Source organism: Kogia breviceps, chromosome 15, assembly GCF_026419965.1.
Source record: "Kogia breviceps isolate mKogBre1 chromosome 15, mKogBre1 haplotype 1, whole genome shotgun sequence".
Classification (NCBI taxonomy): Eukaryota; Metazoa; Chordata; class Mammalia; order Artiodactyla; family Physeteridae; genus Kogia; species Kogia breviceps.
The window spans coordinates 71,623,344-71,641,831 of record NC_081324.1 but is presented as its reverse complement, the minus strand read 5'-3'; the positions used below and the strand labels follow the sequence as shown (position 1 = coordinate 71,641,831).

The 18,488-nt window shown below is 47.9% G+C and overlaps 1 protein-coding gene across 3 annotated transcripts; it reads left to right on the top strand.

Annotated features, from left to right (window-relative positions):
• Positions 1–339: 339 nt before the first annotated feature.
• On the top strand, positions 340–16,228 carry TCHP (trichoplein keratin filament binding). 3 transcript variants are annotated; one of them, XM_067014411.1, is made up of 14 exons: positions 400–552; positions 2,096–2,289; positions 3,168–3,378; positions 3,989–4,045; positions 5,421–5,489; positions 6,172–6,345; positions 7,183–7,295; positions 7,480–7,546; positions 8,676–8,848; positions 9,722–9,803; positions 11,179–11,364; positions 11,941–12,084; positions 13,124–13,187; positions 15,377–16,228. In XM_067014411.1, the coding sequence occupies exons 2-13, from the start codon at positions 2,096–2,098 to the stop codon at positions 13,154–13,156; spliced, it is 1,503 nt and encodes a 500-aa protein (XP_066870512.1). In that variant the 5' UTR covers positions 400–552; the 3' UTR covers positions 13,157–13,187; positions 15,377–16,228. The 3 variants fall into 3 exon arrangements, with proteins under 3 accessions (XP_058895495.1, XP_066870512.1, XP_066870510.1); XM_067014409.1 differs by lacking the exon at positions 15,377–16,228 and adding an exon at positions 13,666–14,480; XM_059039512.2 differs by lacking the exon at positions 15,377–16,228 and having other exon boundaries at positions 340–552; positions 13,124–14,480.
• The last annotated feature ends 2,260 nt before the right edge of the window (positions 16,229–18,488 follow it).

The window sequence follows — 18,488 nt, the reverse complement described above, 5'->3', positions numbered from 1 at the left end:
TAGCTGGCTGCACGTCGAAAGCACCTGGGGGGCTTAGACAACCACTGATACCCTCAGGGAGCTTGATGGGATTTGTCTGGAGTTTGGTTTGGACATCTGGATTTTTTAGAGCTCCCGAGATGATTCTCACGCGCAGCCAGGTTTGAGAACCACTGGCTTATAATCACCTCCCCTATCATATCCCTCTGATTTCCCCCCATCCTCACCTTCATCCTGAATTTGGTGTAGTGAATGGATTCTTTTCCTCTTTCCTTGCCTGTTTCCAGGACTAGCGACGTTTGCGATTGAGCTCCCGCCCATCACGCGGGGGCACTAGAGAAAAACACAGCCTTCTTTTTCCTCTCTGCGCGTCTAGTAATCGCGCTGCAGGAGGCTTGGCCCTCGCGGCGCTCCGTCGCCGATCCGTTGCCCCGGAAACGAGCAGGGAAACGGCCGGAGTAGGTGCAGCTCTGCCCAAGAGGGGTGCAGGGGGCCGGGCCGGGCCGGGTTCGGTTGGGACATGCTGCAGTTCGGGCCAGGACAGCCTTCGAAAATTCCAGGGCACAGAGAAACGTAAGTCGGAGGTTTGGGCTCGGCCGGGAGCCGGCTTTGGGACCCGGACCCTGAGAGCCCCGCTGCATTCGGCCCCGCGCTGGCGGAAAGCGCGCCCGCCATCGCGGGACGCGATCGCAAGGCGCCCGGGGGTTCGGCTTCCCGTTCTCACTCTATTCCCCGCGCGCTCTGGGTCCGACATTTTCCTCTGTAACCGCTTTTGTTACAGAGGGATGCGACTTTTTCAGGGAGCAGCCCAGCTTGTTGGTGGCAGATCCGGGACCGGAATCTTAAGTTTTCTGACTCTTGGTGCAAAGATTTATCCGCGGGCGGCTCACAGAGCAAGGAAAAAAGTTTGTTAAGCCTGCCACAGTCTGAAGACAGATCATAAACTGGCAGCCTCAGGCTAAACTCGGCCCATACACGCAGATCATTTTCCTTCGGGATCGGAGGACTCTGAGTTTGCTTATTCAACAGAAGCTCTTTAAGCATTGTCACAGCCAAGCGCTGTGTAGACCCTGCACATAGGGCAGCTTTTGGACCAGGGGAAAAGGTGTCCGGAGTGAGACTGGTTCTGCTTTCAGGTCTCCAGCTGTGTCCCCAGATTGCTCCTTGACCTTATGCAGATTGATTCCTCTCTCCGGGTAAGATGAGGGATCTCCCTCCATGCTAATCCAGAACACTTCCAGATGTGACACCTGGATTGGGCCACTCTGCGGGTTGCTGAAGCCAGGGCATGTTGGTCCAAACAGGCAGCCTCTTGCAGTCTATAGAGCCCGGGCCCTCATCTCAGACTAACATGAATTAGGATCCCAGCTCTTTTATAAATTTCCTCCACTTCCTGGTTTTGTGATCTTGAGCAAGTCATTTTACCTCTTTGAACTTAAGTTTTATCACCTGCCAAAAAATGGGGCGATAGTAACAATGAAAAAGATCGTATATGTCAAGGGCTTGGCACATACACGTATTCCTTGAATTATTACCTGTGTTACCTTAGGCAGAGCATAGACGTCCCCAGTGTGCTTGTTCAGCATTGCCAGGACTGGTTCTCTGTCTCTGTCTGCAGTGCCCTTCATGATGTCTGGCTCACAGCCTGGTGCAGTTCACGCTTATTTAAGTAGATGATATGCAGCCCTGATTACGTCTTTTTTTTTTTTTTTTTTTTTTTTTTTTTTTTTTTTTGCGGTACGCGGGCCTCTCACTTGGTGTGGCCTCTCCCATTGCGGAGCACAGGCTCCGGACGCGCAGGCTCAGCGGCCATGGCTCACGGGCCCAGCCGCTCCGCGGCATGCGGGATCTTCCCGGACCGGGGCACGAACCCGTGTCCCCTGCATCGGCAGGCGATTCTCAACCACTGCGCCACCAGGGAAGCCCAACAAGTCATTTTTAAACTGCTGGTGCCTGGGGGCCTACACTAAGACTTTTTTGATTTAACTGGACTTGGAGTGGGGCCCAGGCTCTACCAGGCGATTCCAGTGTTCAGCCAAGGGGTGAGGATCACGCTAATTTAAAGGGATGAGGGGTTGCAGCAGGCTCATTTTCTTACCACTGCTGTTCTTCTCAGATGGCACTCCCCACGTTGCCCTCCTCCTGGTGCAGCCGGAGGCTCCCGGATCAGCAGGCTGCGCGACAGCGACGCCAGGAGCAGGAGGCCCAGCTTCGGCAGCAGTGGGATCAGAACAGCCGCTACTTCAAGGTTTCTGACATCTGCAGCTCCAAACAGGCAGAATGGAGCTCCAAGGCCTCCTACCAGAGGAGGTAATTGTGTGGTGACCGCCGTGGGTTAGGGTTGAGGGCCACTTGCTGTCGGGAGATGTGACCTTAAGGACCTGGGGGAGTGTGGCTGGACAGCATGGATTACCTGCACAGTGATGTCTTCCCAACTGGAAATTGAAAAAAAGATCATCAGTGAAGTAACACATTCTCACTGAAAAGATAAAATGATGAGAAATGTATGTAGAATGTGGAAGTCTCCTTCGTAACCCCATACCCCCAGGAGAGAACCACGATGAACTGTCTGGTGCATATCCTCCCATACTCTTCTCCATTTGTGTTTGTGTGTAAATATGTATACACACATACACCCATTTTCTGTAGAAATACATGTAAAAACATTGACGTTAAAAGCATAGGTTTTGGAGTCAGACAGACCTAGATAGAAACCCTGACTGTGTCACTTGCTGTATGAATGAGCTCAGTTTCCTCATCAGTGAATTGGGGCTAAAACAGAACCTACTTTATAGGATTTATGTGATGATTAATATAAAGCCGTCCAGGTATGTAGTACTTGGTACACGGTAACTGCTCAAATAATATTAGCTGGTACTGTTAGCACACGCATATATAAGCCCATTATACATTTTCTTCTTGCAAAAACAATATTCTATTATGCATAGTGGTTCTGTCACCTCTGTTCACTTTGGCTGGAAGAAACCTTCCCAGGTTGCCACATTCTGTCTGCCTCAGCCTCTGTCACCCACACAACCAGCCACATGTTCCCTGTTCACTTTGGCTGGAAGAAACCTTCCCAGGTTGCCACATTCTGTCTGCCTCAGCCTCTGTCACCCACACAACCAGCCACATGTTCCCTGTGCAGCTATAGCACACCTGGTTGATGGTGGCTTCTTTTTACCCAGCATGCACGCCTACCAGCGGGAGAAGATGAAGGAGGAGAGGAGGAAGTGTCTGGAGGCCCGACGGCAGAGACTTGGGCAGCTTCTGGCGGAGGAGCAGGACCTGCTGGCCAGAGAACTGGAGGAGCTGAGGCTGAGCATGAACTTGAGGGAAAGAAGAATCCGGGAGCAGCACGGGAATCTGAAGTCAGCCCGAGAGGAGCAAAGGAAACTGGTAAGTAGCTTTTTAGGAGGCTGCAGAGCGGGAGTCCCCAGCCTGTCAGTGATGCCACGTGGGGTCCCCTCGGGGGCTCTGACCTGTTGAGACGGCAGTGCACTCCAGAGTCAGTCGGGAAAAGTGCTTACTCTGAGCTGTTCTTTATGTGTGTTTTCCATGAGTCATCTCTATTCTCTTTGGCCCCTTAATCATTACATCCGAGTCCTTTTTCTTTATTCTAGTTCTCTGGTCCCACAAAGGGCTGGGAGTGGTATATTTTATCTTCCAAAGTAGTTGTGTGCAATGGTGAGCCCCAAAACTCTGTTTTTAAACCTGTTGTATATTTTGAAACAGATCTTTAGTATCTAGGACCCATCTGTAGCATCAGATTTTGGCCCCCTTTTGTCACCATTATAAGAGTCATTTGTCAGCACTGTGTGCTTCCAGTCAGGTGTCTGGCTCCCAGCGCCGTGGGTATGAGGCATGTGGGAGGTCTGAAGGGCAGGCACAGCATCGGCGTGCCAGTGGAGGAGCTCTTAGCCTGAGCTGACTTCTATTGTGGGTTATCCAAAATGTGGACAGATTGGAAAAGTGACATCAGGCTTCCCTCTTTGTGTTTTCTTGACAGATTGCTGAACAGCTTTTGTATGAACACTGGAAAAAGAACAACCCCAAACTTCGAGAGGTGAAAACCAAGGAGATCCTTCTGTTGATTTGCCTAAGTAGACATGCCTAAGTCATGTTTCCCATCTTGTTTTTAAGCTTGCATCTTGTGCTGGGGTGAAACAGAGATCACTCCAGCCACCTTGAAAAGAAGCCCCACACGGAAGATCTGGTTCATTCGGTTAACAGCTACAAGTGGCTGTGAGGTTGGGAAGTCTGATAGGGAGTGGGGACCCCAAGGGCAGAGGCTGGGTAGGCAGAAGGGGCCACCTTGGACGGCCTCATACGGCCTTCCCCTGGAAGTGCTGGGGAGCACCTGCGTGATTTTAAGCAGGGGTGCAACAGGGTCCCAGCTGCACTTTGGGGAGCAGCAGCTTTGGCAGTAATGTCGTGGTGGGCCGGAAGGGGTGATGTCAATTGAGGGGTTGCTGCCGCAGCCCAAGGCAAGTAATGGTGAAGGTCAGAACTGGCGCGGCAGGAGAAAGGGGGACAGATCCACAGGCTTCGGGGCAAGGAGAGAGCGGGGCGTCTTCGCTGGGGTGACATCATTCAGCAGAGATTGGGCTAGAGGGAGAGAATCCCATGAAGGATATAATCAATTAATTTCACTTTATAGTTTGTGTATATACTTGGTGTGTTAATTTATGTACTCATAACTTCATGTAGAAATTGCCAGTCACAAGTAATAGAGCATCTGGCTGCTCTGGGGTGTTGTGCAGTTAGCTCTAAACCTGGGAGGACTCCTCTTCCCAGCCATTTGTAGATTTCAGTGGCTCCTCCAAAGTCCTACTCAGATGTTTATTCAGAACATTCAAGTTAGTTGCAAATGTTTACATGTGTGAGTTGAGGAAGAAATCACAAACTTTTATAAACAATTTCCCAAACAAAAGCTTTTGGACAGTGGTACAATTCCTTTCTGATCCAAAAGATTGCCTAAACCCAAATCTCTTATTAATTACCCCAGATTTGTTGCATCTATTGATACAGGTAGTGCATGTTTTTACAGCTGCTCTTTTGCAGAGGGAGTACTGGGGAGCCAGGCCAAAGGTTAAGTCTTTCCTCATCCAGCTTCTGCCCTGGGGCCTGGCAGGCTTTAGACCTACCAGGGTGGCCTTTGAGATTAGATTTCCATTTCAGTGTCTGCTGACCTGTTCCGGCTGAGCCCCAAGGGTACTGGAAGAAAAGTTTGTTACTTTGTTCCAATTCTTGACAGGGTTTAGAATTGACTGATCCTTTGGTTTTCTAATGGACTTGCAATCAGACTGTATATGTTGGGGTCACCATGCACTTCCTTATAAGACACCTGGCCACATTCCAGGCCATGACACTGTACTCAGCAGTGAATATGTGTCCAATGAATCAGTGAGGAAGTTTATTCTCTGCCTTCTCATCCTCAGATTGAATTGGAACTTCACAAGAAACATGTGATAAACTCTTGGGAAACACAGAAAGAGGAAAAAAAACAGGTGTGGTATGTGTTGGGAGACTGTCTCCATGTCTTTGAATCTGTTTCTTGTTTTCAATGTTAATGACTCCAATACAGGAATAGACTTTTTCTCAGTTTACTTAACACATGTTAAAACTGAATGTTTGCTGTTCTTACGCAGACAAGAATCCTACCTGATCACTCCCAGGGGCAGAATAAGACAAGGCGTCCAGGGTTGGTTGATGGTAGATGCAACATGCATCCTTAAAGGTTGTTTCTGTTGCAGCACCCTCTTTTGATGTAATTTACGTCATAAACTCTCAACCTTGGTTTATAGCAGCAACTCTGGGGATAAAAGTCCACACCTCCGTGGACCTATTGCTTCACCTCTGGGTTCATTTTGGAGTGTTTTGTTGACTTGTGGAAGGGAAGGAACCCCGGTGTTCTTGAGCCCCTCCTCTGTACCAGGCACTGTGCCGAGAGCCTCCCCAGCTTCGTCTCTGAGGGCAGCACCACTCCCATGGTTCCCACAGTGAGAATTGAGCCCAGGAAGATGCACCTTTTCCTGAGCCACACAGCTGATAAGTGCATGGCCTCCTCGGGTACAGATGTGTTGGAATAAGGAACGGGCCCTGAGGCCTGCTGACTGGTGGTGGGGAGCTGGGTCTTTTCGAGCTCCATGCTACAGATACTGACCCCCGGTTCCCTTTGGCTCCATGCAGCAAGAAGCCGCCAAAGAGGAAAAGAAAAAACGGTATGAAAATGAATATGAAATGGCCCGACGGGAAGCGCTGGAACGGATGAAATTAGAAGAGGAGAGGAGGCAACTGGAGGGTAAACTGCAGGCAGACGCACTGCGTCAGCAGATGGAGGAGCTGAAGGTGAAGGAGATGGAGGTGAGGGCGAGCCCTGGCCACCAGGGCCTCCTCGCTCACAGCTTCTTGTTGTTAGGAAACGGGCGTTTAAAAAGCTGCACTAAACAGAGATCATATCCAGGGGGCGATTCTAAGAAGGGAAACAATGCTGGGTTCTCCTTCTGACACGTGTTCCCATCTGTGGTTCTTTCTGTGCCCAGATTCTAGAATGTTAACCATCAGGAGATAACACCTGTCCTCTCAAACGTGTGTAGAGAGGCCTGCTGTCTGAGAGCCTCTTGAGAACTTGGATTTCAAGCGCTCTTAGTAGACTTGACTTAGTCTCATGATCCAGCACACAGCCCTCGTGGGAGACTAGCAGTTTGCGGGTCTCGAGGTACAAACCTTGAGGATTTTTGGTCCAGGAAGCTGTTTTGAGAATACTGTGCACAGTTGCTCTAAGGGGCTGGATCTTCTCATTCAGGCGAGGGGAGCACTCCCCCGCTTTCCCAGGCCAGAATGATTCAAGAACTAGATCCTTTGTGCCCACTATGTATTCTAAGTGCCGAGCACTGGGCTGGCTGCTAGGAATACAGCTGGGAGCTGTGTCAGGTCAGGGAGACAGATGTTTAGTTACAATAGGCTTGGACAGTGCAGGGCCCTGTGGGAGCACAGGGCAGGGGTTCATCCTTGTCAGCAGGGTTGGGAAGACCCAGCAAGATGAATGAATGAGCTGGGCCAAGGGGCTTAGAGCCCCGGAGGTGGAAGGGGATCCTGGCACCAGGTGGCCAGGCCACCCTCGTTGCCTCGTGTCTGCTGAGGGATGCAGGAACTTTGATTCTCACGCGCTTACCTGGGTTTACCGTCTTGTACCCATAGGCCACCAAACTAAAGAAGGAGCAGGAGAATCTGCTGAAGCAGCGCTGGGAGCTGGAGAGGCTGGAGGAAGAGCGGAAGCGGATGGCAGCCTTGTGGCAGAAGGCGGAGCTGGGGTGCGTGTGAGAAGGACCCCCAACCCCTCGCCTGCCTTCCCCAAGCGGGCGAGCCTCTCGCTTTCTCAGACGTGCACTGGTAACCCTGAAACCGAACAGGATACAGTCTGCAGAAAGCAGCTGTCTAACCTCTGCTTAATTCTTTAGGAAACACTGAAGGCAACCCATATTTTCTCATTTCTAGACGCTTTTTGAGACATCAGTATAATGTGCAGCTCAACAGACGTACACAGCAGATCCAAGAGGAACTGGTAAATCTGAAGGGACAGCCTGGCGTTTCTTTCACTTTCTTTTGAAAAGCATGTTTTCCATTGCTTAGTAATGGGTGCGTTCTCATAAGAAAACACCAAGTGAGATCCCCCCTTGACCAGCAGCCCCTGCAATCCCTGCCCCTCCCAGAGGGTCTGTTTGGGTGTACATCTTTCTAGATAGGCAGTTGACCCCTGAACCACGTGGGGGTTAGGGGTGCTGACCCCCACAGAGTTGAAAACCCGCGTACAGCTCTCTCTGCCTCAAAAGCAAAGGAATTGATAAATGACCCACTGAAGGGCAGGAAGCTAAAACAGTTTGGTTAGAGTCAGGACTCAAACCCTAGTTCATTTCAGTTTACATACTGTACTCCGTAGTCAAACGCTTTTCCCACACTTAGTTAATTTAAAGATCTGTAAAATAAAAATACAAGTAGTATATTTATTGAAAAAAATCTGTGTGTAAGTAGACTCACACAGTTCAAACCCATGTTGTTCAGGAATCAACTGTATTTACATATACACACATACAGGGAAGTGGTGAGTTTGGGGGGTTTTCAGTTTCATTTTTAAATGTACTTGAAGTGGCATTGCACAGCATAGTACCTACGAGTACAGGCTTAGTACAGTACCTCAGGCTTCCAGACCAGTGTTCTTAGACTGAGCTTGTTCTTTTTGACTAGCTGCTCAGTATTCCTGGCAAGTATTTTGATGGGCTCCCTCACTGAGACTGGACAGGAGAGTTGCTCTCCCACCCCAGTCGGCTTTCCTCTTACGGAACAGCTGCAGTGAGCACTTTGTGCATATATCTCTGCGCATTTGTGTCTCTGTAGCTTATATCCTGTGAAGTGGAAGTGCTGGCAAATTGTGTTCTAAAAAGCTGTGCTACCAGATGTGTCCGAGGGCAGAGATGTGCGTGTGCTGGCAGAGGGTCTCCCTGTGGGCAGAGAAAAGCTCCTGGGCCTCTGTGGCGTCTAAACCATCCCTAAGTGATCACACCCTGCCTGCTCTGGAAACAGCCCATGTCTTCCCAGAACGCCTGCTTTCAGTGCCGAGGGGCTGGTGGAGCTGAGGCTGTTGCTACTGCAGGGATGGGCACCGCGCCCACTGCGCTTCCTCGTCCTTCCTCTAGGAGGCAGACAGGCGCATCCTGCAGGCGCTGCTGGAGGAGGAGGACGAGAACCAGCGCGTGCACCTGGCCCGGAGGGAGCAGGCCCAGGCCGATGTGGCCTGGATGAAGCGGGTCATCGAGGAGCAGCTGCACCTGGAGAGGGCGCGGGAGGCGGAGCTGCAGGAGCTGTTGAGGTGAGAGGTGGCATCCCGGCCTCTACTTGTGCCTCCATCCCTGCAGGCCAGCAGGTCGCCGTGAGTGTTGTCTGCTGTTGATGAAACTGCCGTCCTTGTTCCTCTGCCCATCATCTGTGAGGAGCACATCTTGGCTAATGGACCTGGCTTGTGGGGTGTTTCCCTCGGGTTATTTAAGGTGGAAGCCGTTAGGGTTTAGAGTAAGGATCTGTTCATCTGAGATCTTAGAAACTTGAAATTGTTATAAATTATGGAGACGTTGAATGCTTCTTAGGTCTATATGAATGGGTCTGGATCCTAAAACTTAATCTGGTAAAGTGAAGTATTGGAATAACAGGTAACACTTACTGAGCACTTACCGTGTGCCAGACACTGTGCTAAGTGCTTTACGGTCCTCCTCCTGTTTAATCCTGACATCCAGCCCAGTGCTGGGGTCCCAGAGTACTTGGGTCACGGGGAGTCGAGGCGGTCACGGGGAGTCGAGGCTGTCACGCACTTGCCCCAGGCCACAGGGAGACCTGTGAGGAACATGGAGTGACCGCAGGAACATGGTGACAGAGCTCAGGCACCAGCGTGCCCCTCTCCAGCCCCGATGGTTTCATTCACTTCAGTGTTTAAAAGTCCTGGATGCATGTCTTCACCAGTGCTTTTTGTAAGGAGATGGAGTGTTAAAAAAGGGAACTTAAAGTACTTACGATAGTAATACTTTCTGTGAAGTTGTCCTTCTCTGTAATCTGCTGAAAGTTTCTTTGGAGGTTGGCCGCACAGAAGGTGTGTGCTACCTGGCGCCTTGGAGCCCTGTTGGTTCTTTGGTTCTCTTCTACCACCGGTGGTGGTAAGGATCCAGCTGTCATCCTCTCTGTGTCTCCCTAGGGAGGAGGCTAAGGAAATGTGGGAAAAGAGAGAGGCAGAGTGGGCCCGCGAGAGGAGTGCTCGAGACCGGCTGATGAGCGAGGTAATCCAGGAGGGGGCGCAGGTGGCCGGGTGGGTGTCTGGGGTTGGTGACCACGTGCTGACCCTGCCAAATGTTCTGGAACAGAGTCCCCTCTGGGCATTTTCAGTGGACTTTCAATATCATTATAAAAGTAATATACGCTTACTAAGAAAAAATTCAGTACAGAAAAGTAAAAAGTAAAAAAAGTCACCATCTACATCATCTACACAGCCACTATTTATTTCCTTCTACGCTTCTGTTTCTATGGATAATGTTTTTTCTACATATTATACTGAGCTATTTGATTTCGATCATTTTATTATACTATTATATCTTCTTTGTAAATATCATTTTGATGGCTGTGTAATAACTCTTGTGGGTATACAGAAGTTTGTTTTTCCATTTCCTTTTGTGGATCCATTTTTTTTTTCTGATTTTGAGCTGTTATATATTACTGCAGTGAACATATTGGTGCAGAAAGGCTTTTCCACATTTAGGATTTTTTTCTTGGAGTGCAAAACCAGACGTAGACTAAGGAACATGACTGTTTTATTTGTCATATACAAGTAGTGCATTATAAGACACTCCCCAATTCAAAGGAAATGTTTTGGGGGGAAAAGGTCTTTATTATCCATGTATTGGAAGTTATCTTAAAGTGGTTTAAAATGGAAATTATATTCTGTGCATGTCAGCATGCTACATTTTAGAACCCATGGGAAATCTGGTCTCAACTGGTGCTTTTTCACTTTTGTGAATACCAGATATTCTCCAGCATCTTTTTATTTTTTTCCCCCATTTAAAATGTTCCCCCTTATTGTGGCCACTTTACATGTCCCCCCCCCAGAGAGCATGATTGTTGGGTATGGCAGGTGGCTTCCTGCTGTTCCTGGTTCCCAAATCCTGACCATCATCTGGACATAATCCTGCTCTGGCCAAGAATCAAACACAGCAGGTTTCTGCTGCTTTGAGCAGTAAATGTAAATCCACAAGGTTGGTGGGGTGACCCAGACTCTGCCTCTGGCCATCTACGTGGCTTGTGATTTCTTACTTTTTCTAGAACTCACTGATAGGGAGTGAGAGTCACCTTGTTGCTGTGTGTCTGTGCCCTGGGGACAGAGCTCCATCCCTGCCTGCTTTGATCTCTTTGGTGCTCGGCTGTCTCCATACGCACAGTCCACATGCACTCTGTGTGCGATGGGGCCATGTGGGAAACGTGGCCGATTGTTTGGACTGATCCGGTAGTCTGGGCTTGCCTTCATCTGGTGTATTTGGGCCTGAGGCTGAGGATTAGGCAGGGTCTCCATGTAGCTGCAGCTGCAGACTGTCCAAGGCTGATAGAACAGGCATCTGTTAAAGTCTAACCAAAATCTTCCCTCTTCCTTTCCGCTGAGGATAGGTGCTGACAGGGAGACAACAACAAATACAGGAAAAGATTGAAAGAAACCGACGGGAGCAAGAGGAATCCCTGAGACACAGAGAGCAACTTATTCGAGATCTTGAGGAGGCAAGAGAGTCAGCTCATCGTGAGAAAGAGGAGAGCGAAGAACTGAAATCGGCCAGGAAGCAGGAGCTGGAAGCCCAGGTGGGGCTGAGCCCTGGGATGAACGCACGGGCAGCAGGCCCTGCTGAGGTTCCTGCGCCATCATGGCACAGGGTTCAGGGACCCTTGACTTATTTCCACAGCCTGGCCTGGACCTTACCCAGGAAGCCCATGTTTGGGAGCTCAGAGCATCCCTTTTCATTTCCCGCTGGAACCCTGACCCTCCTGGTTGTAGCTCCAGCCCCGCTCTGTGTCCTCCTGTGGGAACAAGGCTCCTGTTACCGTTCCGCGCCTCTTTGCTGGCTGCATCTGCAAGCACCTGGCTCACGGGACACAAGTCTCTTTTTATTCAATTCAGCACCTAATAGTTAACACAAAAGGATCTTCCCAACACATGACTACGTCCAGAGCTTTTTACAAGGTGCATTTTACCACACACATAACCTCTCCAGTACCATGGTACCATTCAGTACCATGAATGTCCTTGCCATGAGGGCACTGCCACCACTAGTGCTGAGCGCTGATGCTCTAGTGGGGGGACCTGAGCCTGTCCCTCTGGATCAGAGGCACGGTTCTGCCCTGTGGCCCGTCCCGGGTGACTTTGCTCTCGGTGCCCAGGTTGCAGAGCGCCAGCTGCAGGCGTGGGAAGCGGACCAGCAGGAGGAGGAGGAGGAAGAAGAGGCGAGGCAGGCAGAGCAGCTCACAGACGCCCTGCTGCGGCAGGAGGCGAAGATGATGGCCGAGCAGGGCTACCGGCCCAAGGTAGGGAGCCGCAGGGGACGGCGCTACTGCTGTGCTGCTCGGCCTCGCCCTGCTCTCCCAGGCTTGCTCACAGCCCAGGGCGCAGGGCTGCTTCCCAGCAGTTCAGATTCTTCCTTGCTCCTCCTCTTGTGTGTTTCTTCCTTTCTCGACTGGTAGGGAACCTTGACACAGCGTCTGTTTCAGTCCTTCATTGGGCCTCAAACAGCGCTTGTGGCGACTTTGCTCTGGCTCCTGCCGCTGCAGACCAAGGACTGAGGTCCTGACTGCTAAGCTGCATGCCTGGCCACCCTGTTCGGGATAGAGAACTATCCAAGAAGAGCTTTGGTGTGGCTGGTGAGAGGTGAACGCGCAGTGGTGCTGGGTCCTAACTGTCCAGACATCAGAGCCCAGCTGACCGGGGTGACCACAGAGGCTGGTTTCCCTTCCTCTCCTGCCCTCGGCACCTGCGGTTGCCCCCTCCCTGTCATCTGATCCTCTCCTTCCTTCTTTCCCTGCCTCACGAACTACTTGAGTGACCCCCGATGCAGGGCATCGGGGGATCACAGAGAAGCAGAGGCCGTCACCCCTGCTTCAAGGGAGCTGATGACTAAAGCACCCAGGAACTGACTGAGGGCTCAGCAGGTGTGTCGCCTTTGTCCCTCCTTTAGCAGGGCCACTCTGGCGCACTAACAGAGAGGCCAGCTCCTCTGTGGTCAGAAACTCTGGGAAGCTGATGAAACAGAGCAGGTACCACACCTGCTGCAGAACGTCAGTGTCCTAAGTGGCCAGGGTTCTCAAGGCGCAGGGAACAGCATTTTCTAAACTTACTCCGTCATGGATCAGTGAGTGTCTCAGTCAAAGAGCCACGTGAAATGTTACTTACGGCTGGTATTTAAAAAAAAAGAGGGCCTCATTTAGGGCCTAGGGTCAGAGACTTTTCAGCTGTAAATGAAAATAGCCATTTATACTGTGCTTGTAGCTCTTTCTTAAAATGAGATTAATTTCCAGTGCACCAGAGACTGCCGACCTAATCAGTCTTATGTTTTCTTTCTCTTCTCAGCCTTACGGACATCCCAGAATCGCTTGGAACTGACTCTGTTGGTACTGTAAGCACAGAGAGCAAGGTTGGTGAGGCCTCTGACATGCAGCTGCCAGACCGTTTTCCGTGTTCTGTTCCAGTGTTCGGGTCACTGTAAAATAGTTCAGCAAGCCTGTTCAGTTCCACAGTTAAACAGAGAGAGGGTCTGGCCAGACTTTAAGCTGTGATGGATTTGCAGTATGCAGCAGGAGGCCCTTTCCTGCCCTTCTTATCTTAGAAAGGGGCTTCATAGTTGACACGTTGACAGTGCTGTCACAGTCTTGTAATATGTTGATAAATAATGTAGATTCTAAATCAATGCTAGGAGTTACACGTTGTGTTCCACGACAGGATACATGGTTTCCTGTTGTCTCACCCCTAATTGTCAACCTCCAGTGAGGACTCCAGCTAGAGATAGAGAAGTTTTTCAGTTTTTAAAATTGCCATTTAAATTTAACTATTCTATTGAAAACAAATTTGTGGGTCTTGGTACAGTTTATTAATTTCAGGATTTATTAATTTAGTTGTCCCAAAAGGATCACGTCTTATTTTATGGAAGAAAAGAACTATGAACCCTGAGACAGTCTGATGTCGTTCATGGATGCTTTCTAAAAAGGTGATAAATGAGTCTTTCCTCCTTGAAGAAGCATTTTGGTAGAATTTCCATAGAGCATTGCATGGGGGCAGGGGCCGATGATCCCAACGTGTATGTAACTGAGCCTCAAAAGGGGACCTCAGAAGGTCACCTGGTTGGCTAACCTTTTGGCATGACACCTTGAACCTCTAGTGTCTTGGGAAGGGCTCAGCTATATGCAGACTTCTGGGATTTATGTGCCCAGAGGAAGGGGCGCTGAACCTGAAAAAATGAAATCAGACTCAATCACAGATTGGCCAAAAATCTGTCTTCCCACTGTTCTATCAATGTGACACAGTCCTAGATTTATCTCTATAAATAGCTGTAAGTTCCTTGCAGCAATAATTGTATTTTTATGACTTGTATTTTTTTCATGTTCCTCCTCTGAGGTTTCAGTTTTCATTATATTGTGTTCAAGATTCCATATCTCAGTAAATTACAGCTAATTACAGGGCTGGGTTCCAGGTTATTAAAACAGAGTTTATTAAAAAATCCCAAGTCTAAGGGCTGCATTGCCTTTCACTTCCATTGTGCTGTAAAAACAAATTGAGCTACGAACTGCATCCTTAATCTGTTTTTCACTTTCTCGTCGTACATTTCTTTGGATATGATCCCCTGAGCACCGCTTTCATTATGTGTGCTCGTATTTACTGCCCTTCTTTCAGATGGTCATTAATTGTGAAATAAAGTCCTGGTTTGACAGCATTGCTTCCAAGCTTTGTCATTGTTGCTTTTATTAATTACTGCAAAGTGGGTTGTATAGAGTGATAGGTTTTTACTGATTTAATCCACATCCGTTACAGGTTTGAATATTTTCTATGGTCACGTTTTCTAGGTTATAATCATTTTTCTTGTGAAAGTGGTATTGTCTCTCATTTCCATTGGAGCCTCTTCTAAGTAGACTACAGGGAATTATTAGCAGTCATACATTGTCCAAGCTCCAGGACAGAATTGATGTGGACAGAATTTTTTTTTTCCGCCACACCACACGGCTTGTGGGATCTTAGTTCCCTGACCAGGGATTGAACCCAGGCCCTCAGCAGTGAAAGCACCGAATCCTAACCACCGGACCACCAGGGAATTCCCCCAGATTATCTGTTTTTTTGGTTTTTTGGCCACGCTGCACGGCTTGCCGGTTTACTGAATATTTTTTATGTCTTTGAGTTTTTTGTTTTTGAAGCCTGGCAGGAATCCTATTAACATTAAAAATTACATTATACTGCTTCTACACCCTAATATATTTAAATGTTTCCTCTCTAAACTGGGCCTCAATCTTTGTTTCCAGATTTAGAGATTCCACTGTCTTACTGTTTCTGGCATAGCACGTACTCTTCTTAGCTCTTATCTATTGATTGTGTTGTAGTTATATATATATATATATATATATATATATATATATATATATATATATATATATATATATACATATATTGGTTTTATTGTTGTAAGCACCTTTTTCTACTTACTGTAAAATTAATGATTTATAGATCACTCTATAGCAGATTCTTCTACAAGGTTCAATTCCTTTAGGACAGATGGTGTTGAAGCCATTACTAACATGTTCTGTGTGTAAACGATTCTCACTCTTTTTGCTCCCTCAGCGCATATCCTGTTTAGGGTGGATGCTCTGCGAGGCCTGTGGAAGTTAAAAAGCTGAACAGGAACAGGCACAGGAATCAAACAAGTGCATGGATAAGCAGGAGTCACTGGCGGGCACAGAGCCAGTTGTAACTTGTGGGACTGAAGGAACCATGTGTGCCATGAATATATTCAGTATATCCATATGTCCTTATGAATATCATGAATATTTTTTCACAATCTGGGTTTTTAGGTAGTTTTCAGTCTTCATAAAATATAAAGCATCATTATAATGCCTTCAAAAGCATTAACGTTAGCAGTGCCTGCTGACCTTAATGAACTTCAGCCGTGAAGCCACATGGAATTTTATTTTAGGGAGTTTGACATTGTCATGTCTTCATTTTAGAGGGTTATTTACTTTCTGACTTAATGTTATGATCACTCAGAAGTTCTAAAAGGTAGAAAAAAAATCTACCTCAAAGGATATAAGCATGTGATTTTTAAAGTTAATTTTTTATTAAGACTTTATACAAAAGTATTTCATTTTCGGGGTGCTAATATAAATGGTATTAATATGGTATTATTATTTATTCATTCTCATTTGGCTTCTAGTTTTTTTTCTTTTAAAAATGGTGTTTCGGGCTTCCCTGGTGGCGCAGTGGTTGAGAGTCCGCCTGCCGATGCAGGGGACACGGGTTCGTGCCCCGGTCCGGGAGGATCCCACATGCCGCGGAGCGGCTGGGCCCGTGGGCCATGGCCGCTGAGCCTGCGCGTCTGGAGCCTGAGCTCCACAATGGGAGAGGCCACAACAGTGAGAGGCCCGCGTACCGCAAAAAAAAAAAAAAATTAAATTAAATAAAAATGGTGTTTCTTGGACTTCCCCAGCAGTCCAGTGGTTAAGACTCTGTGCTTCCAATGCAGGGGGCATGGGTTCACTCCCTGGTCGGGGAACTAAGATCCCACATGCCGTGTGGTGAGGCCAAAAAGTAAATAAATAAAATAAAAATAGTGTTTCTATAAGCATATTGACACATAACTTATGTTGCACACATTTAAGATGGTCTCTGGCTCGACAGCTAGAAGCACTATCTCAGCCTCACGGTGATGATGAGGGAAAGCCTTGTTTTATGCTCTGACACTGTCCTTGTAGTGCTTTGGCACTCTTTTTCTCATTTTGGTTATCAGCTGACCTAAAAGATTCCCCTTTTGCTCATTTTTTTCCCCCTAAACACTCAATCCTCCATTCCTATGCAGAAACACTTATGGTAGAGAACATTGCCGTGTTGAGAGTTCCCCATGTGTGAGATTAACCAAGCTGTGTGGCACTGTCATTCATGCTGCTGACTTGTCACTCCTGAGACAAACTGAACAGCCTGGCTTAACAGTTACCATACACATTCTTGACGATACAAGCGGGGTTCTTTGGGCACCTGTGCAGAGTTCCTTTGGCCTCTGCCAGCCTTTCAGGCCCAGGCACCACACAGGCCCTTCCTACATGATGTGAGCCAGGTCCCTGGCATCCAGTGCCATGTACACATCGATAACTCCTGGACCTGTATCTCTGGTCCTGACTCCTCTATCTGCTAGCGCTCTGACTGTATGTCCCAAAGATGCCTCAAACTCAGCACAACAAGAATAATCAAAAGATCTCTCCTAAACCCCCATCATTAAACGAAACAACAGCAACAGCCATCTGGCCCTCCTGCAGAGTTCTCAGATAAGTGAATGGCCCCACCATCCACCTGCCCACTGCGGGAGCCACACCCCAGGGCACTGAGTCCTGCTGCTTTGACCTGAAATCTTTTGAGTCCATCCACTTTGCTCCCTCTCACCGCCATCTATCTTCCATCTCTACCACTGACTTCTGCCTGAAGTCACCCTTCCACCTCACTTTTCTCTCCATCCTGCAGATCTTTTACAAACTCACACCTGAAATGAAAATCTTCCACTGTCTTCAATGGTGTCCCTCCGCATTTAGGACCAAGACCCAAATCCTCCCTTGGCCTACCAGGCCCCCATAGTGGCTAGCCCTCCAGGAGCCCTCCCTAAATGCACCAAGCTGCCTCCTGGCCCAGCAACATAAGTAACAATCAGACTGGAACAAAGATGTTCCTCACAGCATTAGTTAGAGTAGCAAAAACTGATAACCTATATGTCCAACACTAGGAGGCTGTTTGAGTTTGGGGTATTATACAGTGAATTAAAATGAAACGGAATGCTTAAAATTTTCTGAAAATTCTGGAGAAATGTTCATGCTGTGTTAAGTTGTTCAAAAGCAATAGCTACGTAACTTCATTTTTAAGGAAACATAATATTACTTTGTCGGTATTTCTCAAAGGTGGGATAATGGGTATTTCTCATTTTGGGTGCTTTTCTATATTTTCCACAGAGAACATTTATAACCTTTGAAATGAGGGGAAAATGTTATTTAAAAAACAAACAAAGAAAAAGGCAAATACTAGATAATTAATAAAACTACAAGATAAACCCAAACTAAATAACCCAGCCTCTATTCCTTAAGAAGGTATTTCCTACCCTCTGGCAGGAGAAATTAAGGACCCATTTCCAAATACGGGTGTGGAAAGTTTCTGGTCAGGACACAGTCCTACGGTGGTTTCTGAGGCCCCTCATGACCTCGGTCTCTGAACAACTTGGATGGGTATTACTAAGCTGAGTGAAAAAGCCAGTCTCAAAAGGTCACATGCTATATGGTTCCACATATATAACATTTTTGAAAGGAGAAAATAAGGGACAACAGATTCATGGTTGCCAGGAGACAGGTATGACTCAAGGGGCAGCAGGAGGGAGGTGTCTGGTGATACAGCAGGTCTGTATCTTCATGTGGTGACGGGAACCTACTTGCGTGGTAAAATGGCAAGAACTACAGATGCACAAATGTGTCTAAAATCTGTGACATCTGAATGAGGTCTGTGATTGCACCAAAAGCTGTGTCCTGATTTTGATATTGTACTATAGTTATGTAAGATGTCACCACTAGGGGAAGCTGAGTGAAGGGCACGGGGGACAGTTTTTGCAATTATTTGGTGGGTCTACGATTATATCAAAGTAAAACATAATGGTAATCTAGTGTAGGGGAGGTTTCTTAAGACCCAAGGCACACTAACCATAAGGAAA